The following is a 13,739-nucleotide window of genomic DNA, read 5'->3' as shown; positions in this document are numbered from 1 at the left end:
AAATAGTCAGCAGTTAAATATACATAAGAAGATCTTGACAAAAACATCAGAAAATGATTAAGAAATGAAAAAAAGGCGAGTCAAGCTGGAAGGGCAACTGGATAGAACTACCAAATGGATAGATACTGTGGAACTTTGCTTGATTGCCTTTGTGGACTATAAGGAAAAATTTTGCTGAACATCATTCAGTAAGTAAAGCATGTAGAGTAGATTCCACTCTCGGTTAGACCATAAATGTTTGTATCTGTAGACTTTACAGGAGGAAATATTCAGTTTTTCCATACTTTAAGCTAATATTTTTTTAAATGAGGCTCCGCTGAATGATTGAGAAGCAGAAAGAAATATTGATTGTAAACTAATATCCAAATGTTGGCAATTCAATTCTGTGATAGAATGCAAATCTTGTGACAAATCTGGATAATTCAAATACAGAATTGTACTGAATGCTTCATCTCAGGACTTTGAATTCATTCTGGGCTGACAATCTTGTGCACTGCTGGGAGTGTGCTGTAACGTTGGAGCTGTCCTTCAGACATCAAGACCAAGGGCCTATCTGACTCTTCAGGTTGATGTTGAAGATCCCAAGACACTATTCAAAGAGGGAATTATTTTGTACAAAAGGCAGCTGTGCCTGAAGCACTTCTATGATGTTACTTTTATGATGTGATTTCTGCATTAAGTTCCCCAAATTGTACCCAATGTCGGGGTAACAGTCCCCCAAATAAAATTGATTAGCCACTCCATGACTGTTTGTGGGACATTGCAAATTGGTTGCCATTCACCTACAAATGCATGCTATATTTCACAGTAAAATTCTGTGTAGCGCTTTGAGTCGTCTCAACTGCAGGATGAGGTGCTAGGTCAAATGCAACGATTATTGTATAGAAAGAATTATTTTGTACATTTTATTTTGTAAGGCAGCCATACCTGAAGCACTTGAGTTTCAAATGTCCGGAATTTGCAAAGAAGCCCAGCAACTTTTTTATACTATTCCTTGCATTTGATAAAGTGCTTTAGCACTCCATCAAAACATCTCAAAGCACTTCGGAGGGTTTTTACTGTGATGATGTAGCAATTCTAGTTGTAGGCAAATGTGGCATCCAGTTTGAAGTTAACAATGTTCTGCAAACAGCTGTGAAGTTAAGACAAATTTTATCTCAAGTATTGGGCAGGACACCAGGAGAAACTCCCTCTTCAAATAGTGCCATATCTTTAATGTCCACTTGCGCAGGCGGACGGGATCTTAGTTTAATGCTTCATTTGAAGAATGGCACCTCTGAAAATTTAGTAATAATAATCCTTCCATTTAATTTAGTGCCTTATCACATCTTCAAGACATCTCAAAGCACTTCACAGAATATACTGTAAAGTAAATTGACTGTCTATTTTGGGGGTGAAACACGTCAGCCAATTGCGCACAGCAGTGTCCCACAAACAGTCGTGGATTGAAGTGACCAATTTTTTTTTGAAGGAATTATTACCCCGGAAAAGCGATCCACAAATCGACTGACAACCGTGTTCCTACTTACTGCTAGGTAAACAGAGGCGTGTGGAGTAAGGAAACTTGCCCAACATTTTATCCTGCCAGGAAACGAATCCAGGTCTCTCACTTGCAAGATGAATGCTCTAACCACTGAGCTCCACCAGTACTGCCACATAATGTCAAACTATGAGCTCAAATCCCGGTGTGGGGCTTGAACTCTCCAATTTCTGACTTGACAGACAAGAGCGTTATCATATGATCCACACTGAAACCTCAGTCACCAGTTGTGGCTTCACAAGCTGGAGATAAGTTTTCAATAGCTCAGTTTGATCTTACAGAAACATGTGAATTAAAATTCTTTCCAGGCATTAGAAGAATACACTGTTGAAGTTTTAACCATTGAGTAATATTAAGCAAAATAGAATTCTTTAAGATTACCAGTAAATCAAACTAACTGAACATTTAAGGGCAGAAAATTTTAACAATGATAAGTGTATAAATGGTTGGCTGTTCTGTCAAATGTGCATACCAGTCAATTAAAGAATACAATAAGATTTCATTTTTTTTTAAGGAAATAAACCATTTAAATTGCAGAGGCTTTATTTCTTACTCTGACAAAGATCTGTAAACATCCAAAAAGTTTTAAAAATAAAAAGTACAAAGTTGAATAAAAAAATTAAGCTTTTCAATTTAAATAACTTCAAATGAACACATTATCTGCTGACAGATTTCTTTAATATGACTGTCGGATAAAAATCTCTGTAGAACATTCGTACATTGCCCAATTTTCTCTGAAACTCAAACTATATACATTATTTCAGCTGAAAAGCATTTCTATTGCTTATGACTTCCATCCGTATAAAAACTTGTCTTGTTTGCTTTAAGCCTTTCTTTTCCTTGATAATGATGATGAACTTCCATTTGTTTCTGATCCAGATTCTGAATAGAGCTGTGTTTTCCTCAAAGGTGCTGAAACCCATTCCTCTGAGCTAGAAAAAAAAACTTTTTTTTTATTATCTATTGGCATTTGTGCTAATATGCTCAAAAAAGTTTGTAAATAAAAGCAGACACGTGCAATGACAAATAAAAATAATGACTTTAAAAACAAACCTATATGTTTTCTTTGCACTTTCTCTTCTCATCCTTTTGCTTGGTGTCTGCCCTTCAGATAAATCCAGAGCTGTTGCTTTGGGTGCAGAAGGTGGTCCAGTTGGAGTCATACCTGGGTAACAAAAAAACAGCAACAGCACTATTACAAATGTAATCCATATTCATAGAATTGGGGTTTGTTGGCCACTAATTACAGTGGAAAATATTCCCCATTACTAGAAAACCTAGAACAGATGCAATATTAAGGGACTGGTCATATTTTTACAGATCCGGGGGTGAGGGGAGGGGAGAATAAACCAGGACTTCTTATTGCTATTCATTGATCTATGCTGCAAAGTCTGTGTAGATTGGAAGGGAGGTTGGTTTGAAGCCCCCCCAGTCAATACTCAATGTCTCAGCAATAGAAGAATGGCCACTTGAACTAAGTACTGGAGTGCATTCTGCACACATGGATGTTTACTCCGATAACAAATTCACACCTTCAGGAGAAAGAATAATTATAAAAAAATTGGCAAAAGAAAGTAAGAAACAGTTACAACTGAAGCACTGTTTGGCTAAATACAGTTCTAATAATTACAATAAATTGGTTTATTAGAGTGCAATTCAAATTGTACTATTTAGAGAGGGAGTCCCAAATTAATAGTGCTACAACAAATTTACATGCATGCTTCTCCTCTAGAAGCCACTAAAGGAAAGACATAGAAAAAGTATTTTGTAGAACCATGCAAATAATGGAAGGAAACAACTTAACAGCAAATGTTAGCCAATCTACAATAGTCTTTGCTTTTAATTTACACCAGAAAACAATTTAAACAGTCAGACAAATCTAAATAATTTTAAAGTAGAATTAGTTATGCTTCCAGCATGACACCTTTCTGAAACTGGTTTATTAATGTGGTATGAGTACACTTTGTCAGTGGCAACTATTTCTAGATATGACAGTATTTACTAGTTTTTTTAACAGCAAATTTAATGGTAGTTCTTTGTTGACTGTGAAACATTGATTAAAAAATTATCAAAATGCTTGTATTTAATAGAGTATGCAGTCTCTGCAAGGTACTGATTATAGGAAGTAAGAATAAGAAACACATGTATTCCATGGATAGGATAAAGACGTCTAGCAGACTTGAAAAGCACTACATCAAATGCAAGGATTATTTATTTATTGCGAGGCAGCAACAAGCAAGGGAAACAGAGGGCAATTAACAACTGGAACAGGTTACTAGGATAGGTGGTTAAAGCCAGGGCACTAGTCATTTATAAAATAGCTTGATGCTGTGATGAGAAGAGAGGGGATTCTGAAAAAATAAGATTAAAAAATGGGCCTTTTCAATTCACAATTATGTCTCTGATAACCTTGCTGGTCATTAATTCCTACTTGTGAGTATGAAGTTTTTAGGGACAGATGATATTTTTTAAGTGATATTATCTGAGAATAGTAATTATTCAAATACATTTTTCACAAATAATTCCTATAATCAAAACACATATAGTACCTTTTACATAAGGTAAATTGCTCAAAGTGCTTTACAAATAAACCAAGAGGAGGTACTAAAAAGGTTGACGGTGCTCAAGGTAGATAAGTCGCCCGGTCTGGACGGGATGCATCCTAGGTTACTGAGGGGGAAGTTCGGGTGGAAATAATGGAGGCTCTGGCCACAATCTTTCAATCCTCCTTGGACACTGGAGTGGTGCCAGAGGAATGGAGGGTTGGAAATGTTACTCCCCTGTACAAAAAGGGGCAGAAGGATAAACCCGAGAACTACAGGCCAGTCAGCCTAATGTCAGTGCTGGGGAAACTTCTAGAGACTATAATCGGGGACAAAATAAATTTTCAGAAAAATATGGGTTAATAAAGGACTGCCAACATGGATTTGTTAAAGGCAAATTGTGAACACAAGTTTGTACATCGGCGTTCGGAATCGACTTTGATTGGTTTGCAAAGAGGCAAGCAACTACTACTTAAACTCCGCACCTCCAACTGGTGGAAGCATCGCTTAATGGGAAGGAATGTGCCCAAGCTGCGGACACGAAGATGGTGGCAATGCTCTCATGCAAGACATGATGAGCTGTGTTACCCACTAGGAAGCTCGCAGGGAGTTCCTGATACCTTCCATCCACTTAATGAGGGCTCAAACCTGCGCTTGTCAGATGTCAAACACCCATCTAGTCTGGAACAGTTACGTCTTGAGGCAGCCATTGAACATTGAGGGAGGGACTCCAGGAAGGAGTTCCAGAGAGTGGGGGAAGAATGGCTGAATACTCACCCACAGATGGGCCAGATGAAATTAACATCAAACACTGCAATCCTGCAGCTAAAGAATAGGATGTGATTAGGAAACTGATAACTTGCCTATTTTCTGCTCAATTTGTTTGAGCTGATTCTCTTGGTCATTCAGTTCCTTGTGCTTTAGGTTCATTTCTGGTGAACTAATGTACTTAAGTTGTAGCTCTAGTTCTTCTTTGACATTAGTAAGCTTGATCATAGCAGAGTGATACTGTTGGATAAGTTCTGTAAAACAGGTAAAATTACTTCAGTAAAATTCAGATAAGTCTCATCAGTCAGGACCATAATATTTAATAGGATTTAAGCAAAGTCCAAGTTACAGGCACACTTGTATAATTCGTGTAAAATCTGATTTAATCAATAATCTACAATGCGCATATGTAATTCAATGCAGCCGGGAGATACACATGTGGTGACCTGGTCAAAATTATGTTTCCCACGATTCAATGAGTCTTGACCAGTTGCCACATATGCATTTACAAGAAATTAAGTTCTTCAGAACATGTGCGGACGGGTCAGGGTGCCATTTACTATGATTCAATGCAACTGATAAGAGCAGGAGTAATGGAGGATATGGGAGCTGCGTTATGTGTTAGGAGATTTGCTTATAAGACTCATGCTAAGTGATTTTTGATAGGAAACTGAATGGGACTACGATGCATATATAACATATATATAGCATGTGTCAGACACCCGACTGACCATAAAACAAAAAAATGTAGGTGATTATATGATTTATAAAGTTGCAGCTTATGTGAGATCTACTGTAATAAATAAGGTAAGATTCACTAATAAAACAATATTCTAGATGTACAAAGAAGACTAAAGTTATTATATGATTAATATGTCCCTCCTTTGAATGTGTTCACAGGTCAATCTTTAAGCAAGCTACTGGGATATGTTGTATAGTGCCCCCAAGACAAAATGCATCAGTGTACCAACACTGCCAAAAATAATAGAATGCGAGTTTGCACTTAGATTTTCCCTTTATATAGTGAAATAAATATTTTCAGTTTAAACATTATAGAATAAACACTTTTAAAACATTTCATCGCATGTTAATGCTGACTTGTTTATAGTTTTTTGGAAATCATTGCAAATGTGTACAATATGAGTCAGCACAATGCATTATGGTTTTATAGAAGCATTTTTTAAATGTGAGAACAGAAGGAAAATATTTCTCCTCATCCGAAACTTCCCATTAAAGGATCTTGAAGACATGGTCACTGTTCAAGCAGATTGACTTCTGACTCACCCCATTCACCTCATTGCACGTGCAAGAGAAATAAGTCAGTATGTATATCCAGAATTTGAGGCCACATTTAAAAAAAACACTGAATGTTTTTTATTGTGTAATTTTTTGAGACTGGAAACGGAAACTATCTTCCTCTTCCAGCTTGCAGAACTATTTCAGCCAATGTTCCAAAAAATTGTTCCAAATCAACAATAGTAGCAAGTTTACATGGCTGTTTTATTGGCACTGTAAGGGTAAATACAGTTTTAAATTGGCAATTTGGGAGTGTTTCCCTGCTACCAGCTGTTAACATTGAAGCTACAGAAAAGCACAGCTTCCAGTGAAGTTGTATCTAGAACTATGAACAAGCTCCAGAAAAATGCATAGTTGACATAATGTCTACGTTTAAGATGTTTAATGAAAATATTTACAGAATGTACAACCTTCTTCCCCAGATGAAAGAACAAATTGGATTCTTATTTTCAGGCTTCAGATAATGCTGCCCTATAACTAAATGCTGTAAGATACATGACAACAGTCCAATGTATTTGGACTGCTCTCCCTCTTGTAGAGTTGGAAGCACCTTGCCTTTCATTGGCACCAACGAGGTTGAAATGAGGGCTGCTTGTACAAAGTCAAATGATTAGGACCCACTTACGAAGACTGACCGTTTCACTAAACTGCATTAGTACCTTTTATTAAGTTGGTATACACTCATACATGATCCGGCTGTCTATCCAAAATATGCATTTATGGATGATCTTAGATGTCATTTTCTAAAACTGAACCAAAATATTCAATTCAAACATATCTAAATTTGCCATTCTAAGATTTATTTGTTCAGATTTTTTTTAAAGATATAAAAAAGGACATAAGTAGTCATTCAAAAGTACAAAAAGGTGAAGGAGCAAGATTCTGACTTCAACCAAGATATTTTGGGTGGGAAAAAAAACTTTTAAATCTTAAGTGTTCAATCTTTATATCCTCCATTTTCCTCAAACCCAATTTAAACCCAATCTACAACTCAGCTAGATAACAGCAAATTGTAAGACGATTATTTTGAATAATAATGTTATCACTATACCTATCAATAGAACCAGATTAAAATTGTTTTAAGTAAGTACTGTTAAACTGTTTTACTCAGTTTCACTGTATCTTCTCATGATTCCAGATTTTTTTTATTGATACTGTACTGTATGACATCTATTGCACAGTAAGATTTGTGGGCTAGGCATCACTCTTCCCTTTTGTAAAGGGATCTCAAATCTTAAAATTAGAGCCAGTTAAGCAAGACTCTACCCTGCAAAAAGGGGGTTATAGAAATCCAAGTTGTTGTTAGACGTTTTAAAAGAGATACTTCGGTGGTAAGAGTTAAAGAAAATGGAGACGAGGACAATATTTTGAGCATCATTAGTAACAAAGTCGTTTACATCTTACATCCTTGCCAATTTAATTATATACAAACCTATTTGTGAATTCAATGAATGGTATGCCTCTGGGAGAGGAGCGCCGAACACCATTCCTCTGAGTTTTTCCATTGGAGGAGCTTTGTTTTGAAGGCCTCCAAACTTCCCATTGCTTCGGATTCGGTCTCCTTCTCTAGTTAGCAAGGTAGGGCAGTGTGTGATTTTCACAACCTAAATTTGATTAAAAAGTTCCTGAAGGTTAAAAAGCAGCATCACTATCTTCAACCATAAGCAGTTAAATAAACTCTACAAAGACATTTTCAAAAGTCTCAATAGTTTTCAAGCAAAACAGCTTAAATTCCACCCAACAGATTCCCAGCTATTGCAAAATACTACATAGGAGGAATGTAGTCAATTAGAAATGAACGCGGAAATGTTACAAACTTGGTACGTACCTCTTTTCGATACTGATTAGCAGCATTTAAGTTGTCCAGAATAATTGTATCTCCGAGAAGCAGCCCGAATACTGTAAAACAAATTTTCATAATGTAAAACAGCAACGTAAATAACATAAAAACATAAGAAATGCTAGATGAAAAGAAAACCAAGGTCCATCTAGTTCGCCTTCCACCTTCTGGGGGGTGGGTGGTGCATGCACATATGTCCCAAACTATCTATGTACTAATCTGGTAGTTCGGCCACAAAATATACAGTCAATTCACTTTACAGTATATTCTGTGAAGCACTTTGAGACGTCTTGAAGACGTGATAAAGTGCTATATTAACTGTAAGGATTATTATTATTACTATATCTCGTAATCTTATTTCTTAAAAGAAAGCTATCTAATCTGTGTTTGAAGGAATCAACATTTCGTGCTTCAACTGTCTCCCTAGGGAGTCTGTTCTACAGGTTTACTATTCGCTCACTGAAATAGTGTTGTCGTAGATTTGTTCCGAATTTACCCCTTCAATTGCAGGCCGTGTCCTACAGTTTTACTATTCTGCACTAGTTGAAACGCGCTGTTGCGATATACATTATCTTGCCCCTTTAGAATATTACAGACAGCAATCATATCACCTCTTAATCTTCTCTTTTCCAGCGTGAACAAGCTCAGTTTACTTAGTTGCTCCTCATAGTTCAGTTCCTCCATTCCCTCAATCATTCTGGTTGCCCTCCTCTGTATTCTCTTGATTTTTCCCATATCCTTTTTGTACTGCGGAAACCAGAACTGTACACAGTACAGTCTCACCAATATTTTATACAGTGGCAGGATTACCCCACTATTTCGGCTTTCTATTGATCTTTTGATACATCCCATCATCTGGTTTGCTTTCCTCACTGACAGAACACTGTTGGGAGAGCTTCAATTTATTGTCAATCGGGACCCACGGGTCCTTTTCATTTGCCATACATATTATTTTCCTTCCGTTCAAATAATATTCCCTTCCAGGACTTTTTGTCCCCACATGAAGTACTTTATATTTCTCCACATGGAATTTCATCTGCCACCAGTCTGCCCAATTCCCAAGTATGTTCAAATCCTCCTGTAACCTATCTTGTTCAGCTTCGCAATCTACCACCTTCATTAGCTTGGTGTCATCTGCTAACTTAGCGTGGGGAAAGAGGAGTTTAGAGAGATAGAGGGCTGCCAAGAAATGGAGGGATTTAAACACTAGAGCGAGGATCTTGAAGTCGATCCGCTCTATGACAGGGAGCCAGTGGAGTTTGGCAAGGACTGGAGTAATTGGGGTACGAAGTTTGATGCGGGACAGGCGGGTCCGCAGTATTGCAGGGCACTGCTGATGATAGCACTGCCAGCGTGGCTCATCTGAGGACTTGAGAGGGCAGACCAGTCACTGGGTGCAGGGAATCCTCCCACTCAGCTCCTGTTAATCCTCCAAACCAAAGTCCTAAAGGGTAGGGTGGATCTAGTTTGACAGCAGGAAAGCTTGCCAGACAGTGATATCAATAGCAAGCTATTTGGTTTTATCTGGTTAGACTCCAGCAGTACCCTAAAGTATACTCTGGGGTCGCCAAGCCTTAGCTCTTGCCCACCTACAGCTAATACTTTCCAGAATTAGGTAAGCAGAATGAGTCCCTCTGAGAAGAGAATGCAAATTGCATTCCAACAAATATCTCTGAAATTTCCATGTGTGTAGGCAGGATGCAGGGAACTCGGTTTGGTCTGGACACTCCTAAGCATGATGAAGGGTTCCTGCAATGCGTCAGACACCCAGCCAACCCCCCAAAAATCCTATCCCTTTAAATCAATGACATGAACTTATTATTTGGGAATATGAATGACTTGAAACCTACATTCCATGTTTTAAGCCAATTTGCTAATTTATAGGCCACTGAATCTGATCAGCTGACTCAAAATCAATATTCTACCTTAACTACATATCTGTTCCAGTTGTTGCAGATTCATATTGCTGGATGGTTCATATTCCTAGAATTGTCTTTAGAGTTAAATTTAATAGCTTGTCTGCATTTGTGGAATGGTAAACAACGTGAGGCTTAATCCTTCCAGCAAAGTGGACAGAGTTGATGGTTTGAGAACATTTTTTCTGATCTGTTTTGTTCAGATATCAATGCATGAAAATGTTCAGAATTGAGACAGGAGTACCATAGACCTACACACAATCTATTGGTTGAAGCACATGTGGAAGGGAAGGAAATTAATTGTAGTACCTACTCATTTCATTAATAAGCAGCTCAAATATGTTTTTATGCTAATATAGAAATCTACAATGTTGAACTAATATAATTCCAACGTGCAATGGGAAACAATGTCCTCACATTCACTTTCTCGGAGTCAGTGCATAAGTAGCAGAAGCAACATCCTGATGTTTGTCCTCCTTTGGTCAAAATACTAAAGCTAAGTTATTTAGACCGCTAAATGGAGACAACCTAACTTAGGACACAGCAGGATTCGAATTTGTGTTCTCTGTTTTTTATGGCTTTGTGCTGGAATGGCTGACAGAGTCACAAATGTTAGGAACATCAAACCGATTACTGAAAAATTGATAGGGCTTCCCTATGAGAACCATAAGAAGTCACTTAACTGACACATCCTTTCACACTTTATTTTATAATATCCCATTCAAATGTTTCTAAGAAAATCTGCGCCCATCTTTTTTATGAAATTATGTTCCAAATCGAATGTAATTTTTTCCAGATTAAAGTCATTTATACCTCAGACTTGGATAGCTTAGAATGAAGTTTAATTATTATTTCTGCTTGAAAAAGAGTATCTTTGGATAATATAATAATTGCATATGATATGGTGACTTGAGACACCTCAAAGCGCTTCACAGGACATGCTGTGAAGTGATGTGACTGTGTATTTGCGGGATCTGGTTCAATTCAGACTTTGGAGACCATTGCTCAAAAAGCTTAATTTAGGATTTATGGTAAAAATTTACTGTTGTGCTGATAGTTTACAATCTAAAGACCATGAAGGGTTGGTTTAATTGTATGTTGTTACATTTCGTACTCTGTTCCCTGGAGTAGTCAGACTTGGTCCAATCCAGCATATTTTGTGATTTCTTTCTTCATGTGCTCGTGGTGGGAAGGGATGTACTCTATTTGAATCTTACCAGACTTGGAAAGCTTGTGTGTTTCATTATTTCTCACGTCAGTATTGCCAAATCTGCAGATTTCGTAATTGCAGCTGTGATCACCATTTGGGAAATGTTAAGCTTTTTCCCCTTCTTTATTTTAGTTTGCATGATCTCAACCTTATCTCTACTATTATGGCAGCGTTTAAAAATTTTTTTTTGAAAGGATAAAGATCAAAAACCATCAGCTTCGTTTTCTGGATTACAAAGACCAAAATAATCAAGAATTTATATAACAATGGCAGAGCTGGACACTAAGCCAGGGAGAGGGGAAGGGTGGGGGGAAGGTGGCTGTAGGCACAGTCAAAGAGTGAGATCTTCAGGTGCGATCTGAAGATGGGCAAGCACTCACGGTAGAAGGATTGAGGTAGAGAGTTCGGACACGGTAGCTGAAGGCACGACCACTGATAGTAGAGTGGAGGGGCTTAAGCCAGTTGAGCGAAAGTAGCGAGATGCCAGGGAATTAAGTGATTTATATGCGAGTGTGAGGATCTTGAAATCGATCCATTTTGCAATCATAAGAACAAGCACTGAACAAGTCACCAGTCCTCTCCATCTAAGGCAAATTGAGACTGTAAAAGGTAACAGCATAAATTACCTTAAAAGGAACGTCTTGTCATCAACCAAAAAAACAAAGTTCCAGTAGATAACTAATAACATTTTATAAACGAAACACTTAATGAATATTAATTTCACTTCACATTAACTACATTTGATAATTTAAAAAAATGCTTAGGAAATAAGTACCTTACCTATTTGACAGTGATCTATGTTTTCTGAAAAAATAAGTAGGTCCCGAGCAAATATAGGATTTCCGGAGGGGTTGAAATGGCATTTTCCATTTCTCATATGAGGTAAAGGCCTGCAAGTGAAATCAGTTGCTATGAATAGGTCCACTAAGAGCAATTATAATGACATCAATGCTAATTTTAAAATATAATAATTAACTGGTGCAAAATAATCTGCATTTTTTTTTACATTTTGTAGAACACAACAGCTATTTCCAATATGCTATATGTTGAACGGGACACAACCTTTATTCGAGAGCTTGGCAAACTGTTTTGTTTTCAAAACATTTCATGCAAAATACTTCAAAAGCATTACATTACTTGCGTAAGACATTGTTACAACACATGGCTATTCTAATTCTCTCATGACCACAACAATGCCTCTTTAATATAAGCTTCAATAAATTTGATTTAAAAAAAAGCATCAAAACTATATTCTAACTTTTTTTAAAAAAGACAAACAGCTGGGTGCCTGACATACATCGAAACATTTTCAAGGGGTTAATGCTTCCAGCTATAGCTATTCAGAACTCAATGAAGAAGATCTTGTTTGCTAGCATACAACCATTCTGGAGCGGTAAACACATGCTCCCTTGCCTGTGCCCAAATACACTCGTAGCCAAATCATTTGGTAGCAAAAATTAAAGTTGGGGTACTGCTAATATTGCACTAATTAAAACTGAACAGCTTATCAGTGGTTACTTTCTAGAATTCAAATGTTAGAATTTAACACCTTTAAAAGCTAATCTCAGTCCTAACTCTTGCTCTGAAAATCAACAAATGCAGTAAACCACCATTTCCTGACAACTAATGCTGCAAATAGATGTTTAAATCCAATAGATGATATGAGGTTTTGGTTATGAATACATACCTGTTCCAGTCTGGAAGATTTTTTCTGTATATCGAATCAAGGGGCATTACTTGTTGGCGCCCTTGGCTTTCATCGAAAATACGTCGTGCAGTACTAGTGGTATGAGTAATCACACAATCCATGTCACTAGCCATGTGCCAAGAGATAACTTTGGCTACTTCGTCATCCTTTATCATTGTTAAGTGTGCAATCTGTAATTAAATATTCATCTTGGTTAAACAATTTACTGCAATATCAATAAACTGGTTTATCATAAAGATTAATCCTAATCAACAGATGGAAAATCAACAATTACATTTGGGATTGCAACAACATTTTAAATAAATACACCCTCAATATGGAGAAGCTTCACTTATAGCCCTGATGTCCATTTAGCGCCAATGATATTTTTTTCTCAATCTGCTCAACTGAGTTGGGAATGGCCAGCCAGCACGTGGAACACTAATACAATCGGGAGAATAAGGATTTTCATTTCATCATTCGAACCTCTGTTTAAACCCACATATCTGAGGTAAAGCAGTGCAATGGATAATTTGACTGAAATAATGAATTGGAAGGAACAAATATTTAAGCTGTGGTCAGTATGTGGGAACAAGAATCTCAGATTACTGCCTCCTACATACTGACAAGTTTAAATTCTTGTGGTTTTAATTATTTCGATTTTTAAAAAAATTATGCTCATGATAAACTAGCCAAAAGAACTACTTTCTTACGGATAAAGACCCCGAAATGTTATAGGTCAACTCACAATTTGTAACTGCATTTTGTATGAAAATACTAATAAGGCAGACATTTGTGTTTAATCAATTCAGATGGAAACTACTTCTCCTGCTATTTTACAACCTTTTAGGTGGGGGAGATGGAAAAAGGAAGCAAGGCATAGATGGCTAAATTACAGATCAGCTATTTCTAAGTCTCATACATGTGTTTAAAAAAAAA

The 13,739-nt window shown here is 37.0% G+C and overlaps 1 protein-coding gene across 2 annotated transcripts in view; it reads right to left on the bottom strand.

Moving 5' to 3' along the window:
- Positions 1 to 2,199: 2,199 nt before the first annotated feature.
- The window catches only part of smchd1 (structural maintenance of chromosomes flexible hinge domain containing 1), a 93,640-nt gene continuing 82,100 nt past the window's right edge, over positions 2,200 to 13,739 (bottom strand). For both annotated transcript variants that reach the window (XM_007900936.2, XM_042346889.1), the window contains exons 42-48: positions 12,801 to 12,991; positions 11,894 to 12,003; positions 7,976 to 8,046; positions 7,580 to 7,751; positions 4,947 to 5,105; positions 2,594 to 2,705; positions 2,200 to 2,472 (exon numbers count right to left, since the gene is read on the bottom strand). In XM_007900936.2, the coding sequence (XP_007899127.1) occupies positions 2,364 to 2,472; positions 2,594 to 2,705; positions 4,947 to 5,105; positions 7,580 to 7,751; positions 7,976 to 8,046; positions 11,894 to 12,003; positions 12,801 to 12,991 (924 nt within the window). In that variant the 3' untranslated portion in view covers positions 2,200 to 2,363. The remainder of the gene's footprint in view (positions 2,473 to 2,593; positions 2,706 to 4,946; positions 5,106 to 7,579; positions 7,752 to 7,975; positions 8,047 to 11,893; positions 12,004 to 12,800; positions 12,992 to 13,739) is intronic.

The sequence above is a fragment of the Callorhinchus milii genome, unplaced genomic scaffold, assembly GCF_018977255.1.
Source record: "Callorhinchus milii isolate IMCB2004 unplaced genomic scaffold, IMCB_Cmil_1.0 Scaffold2, whole genome shotgun sequence".
NCBI classification, from domain to species: domain Eukaryota; kingdom Metazoa; phylum Chordata; class Chondrichthyes; order Chimaeriformes; family Callorhinchidae; genus Callorhinchus; species Callorhinchus milii.
The sequence above is the reverse complement of the archived record's forward strand: the minus strand, read 5'-3'. Positions and strand labels throughout refer to the sequence as shown.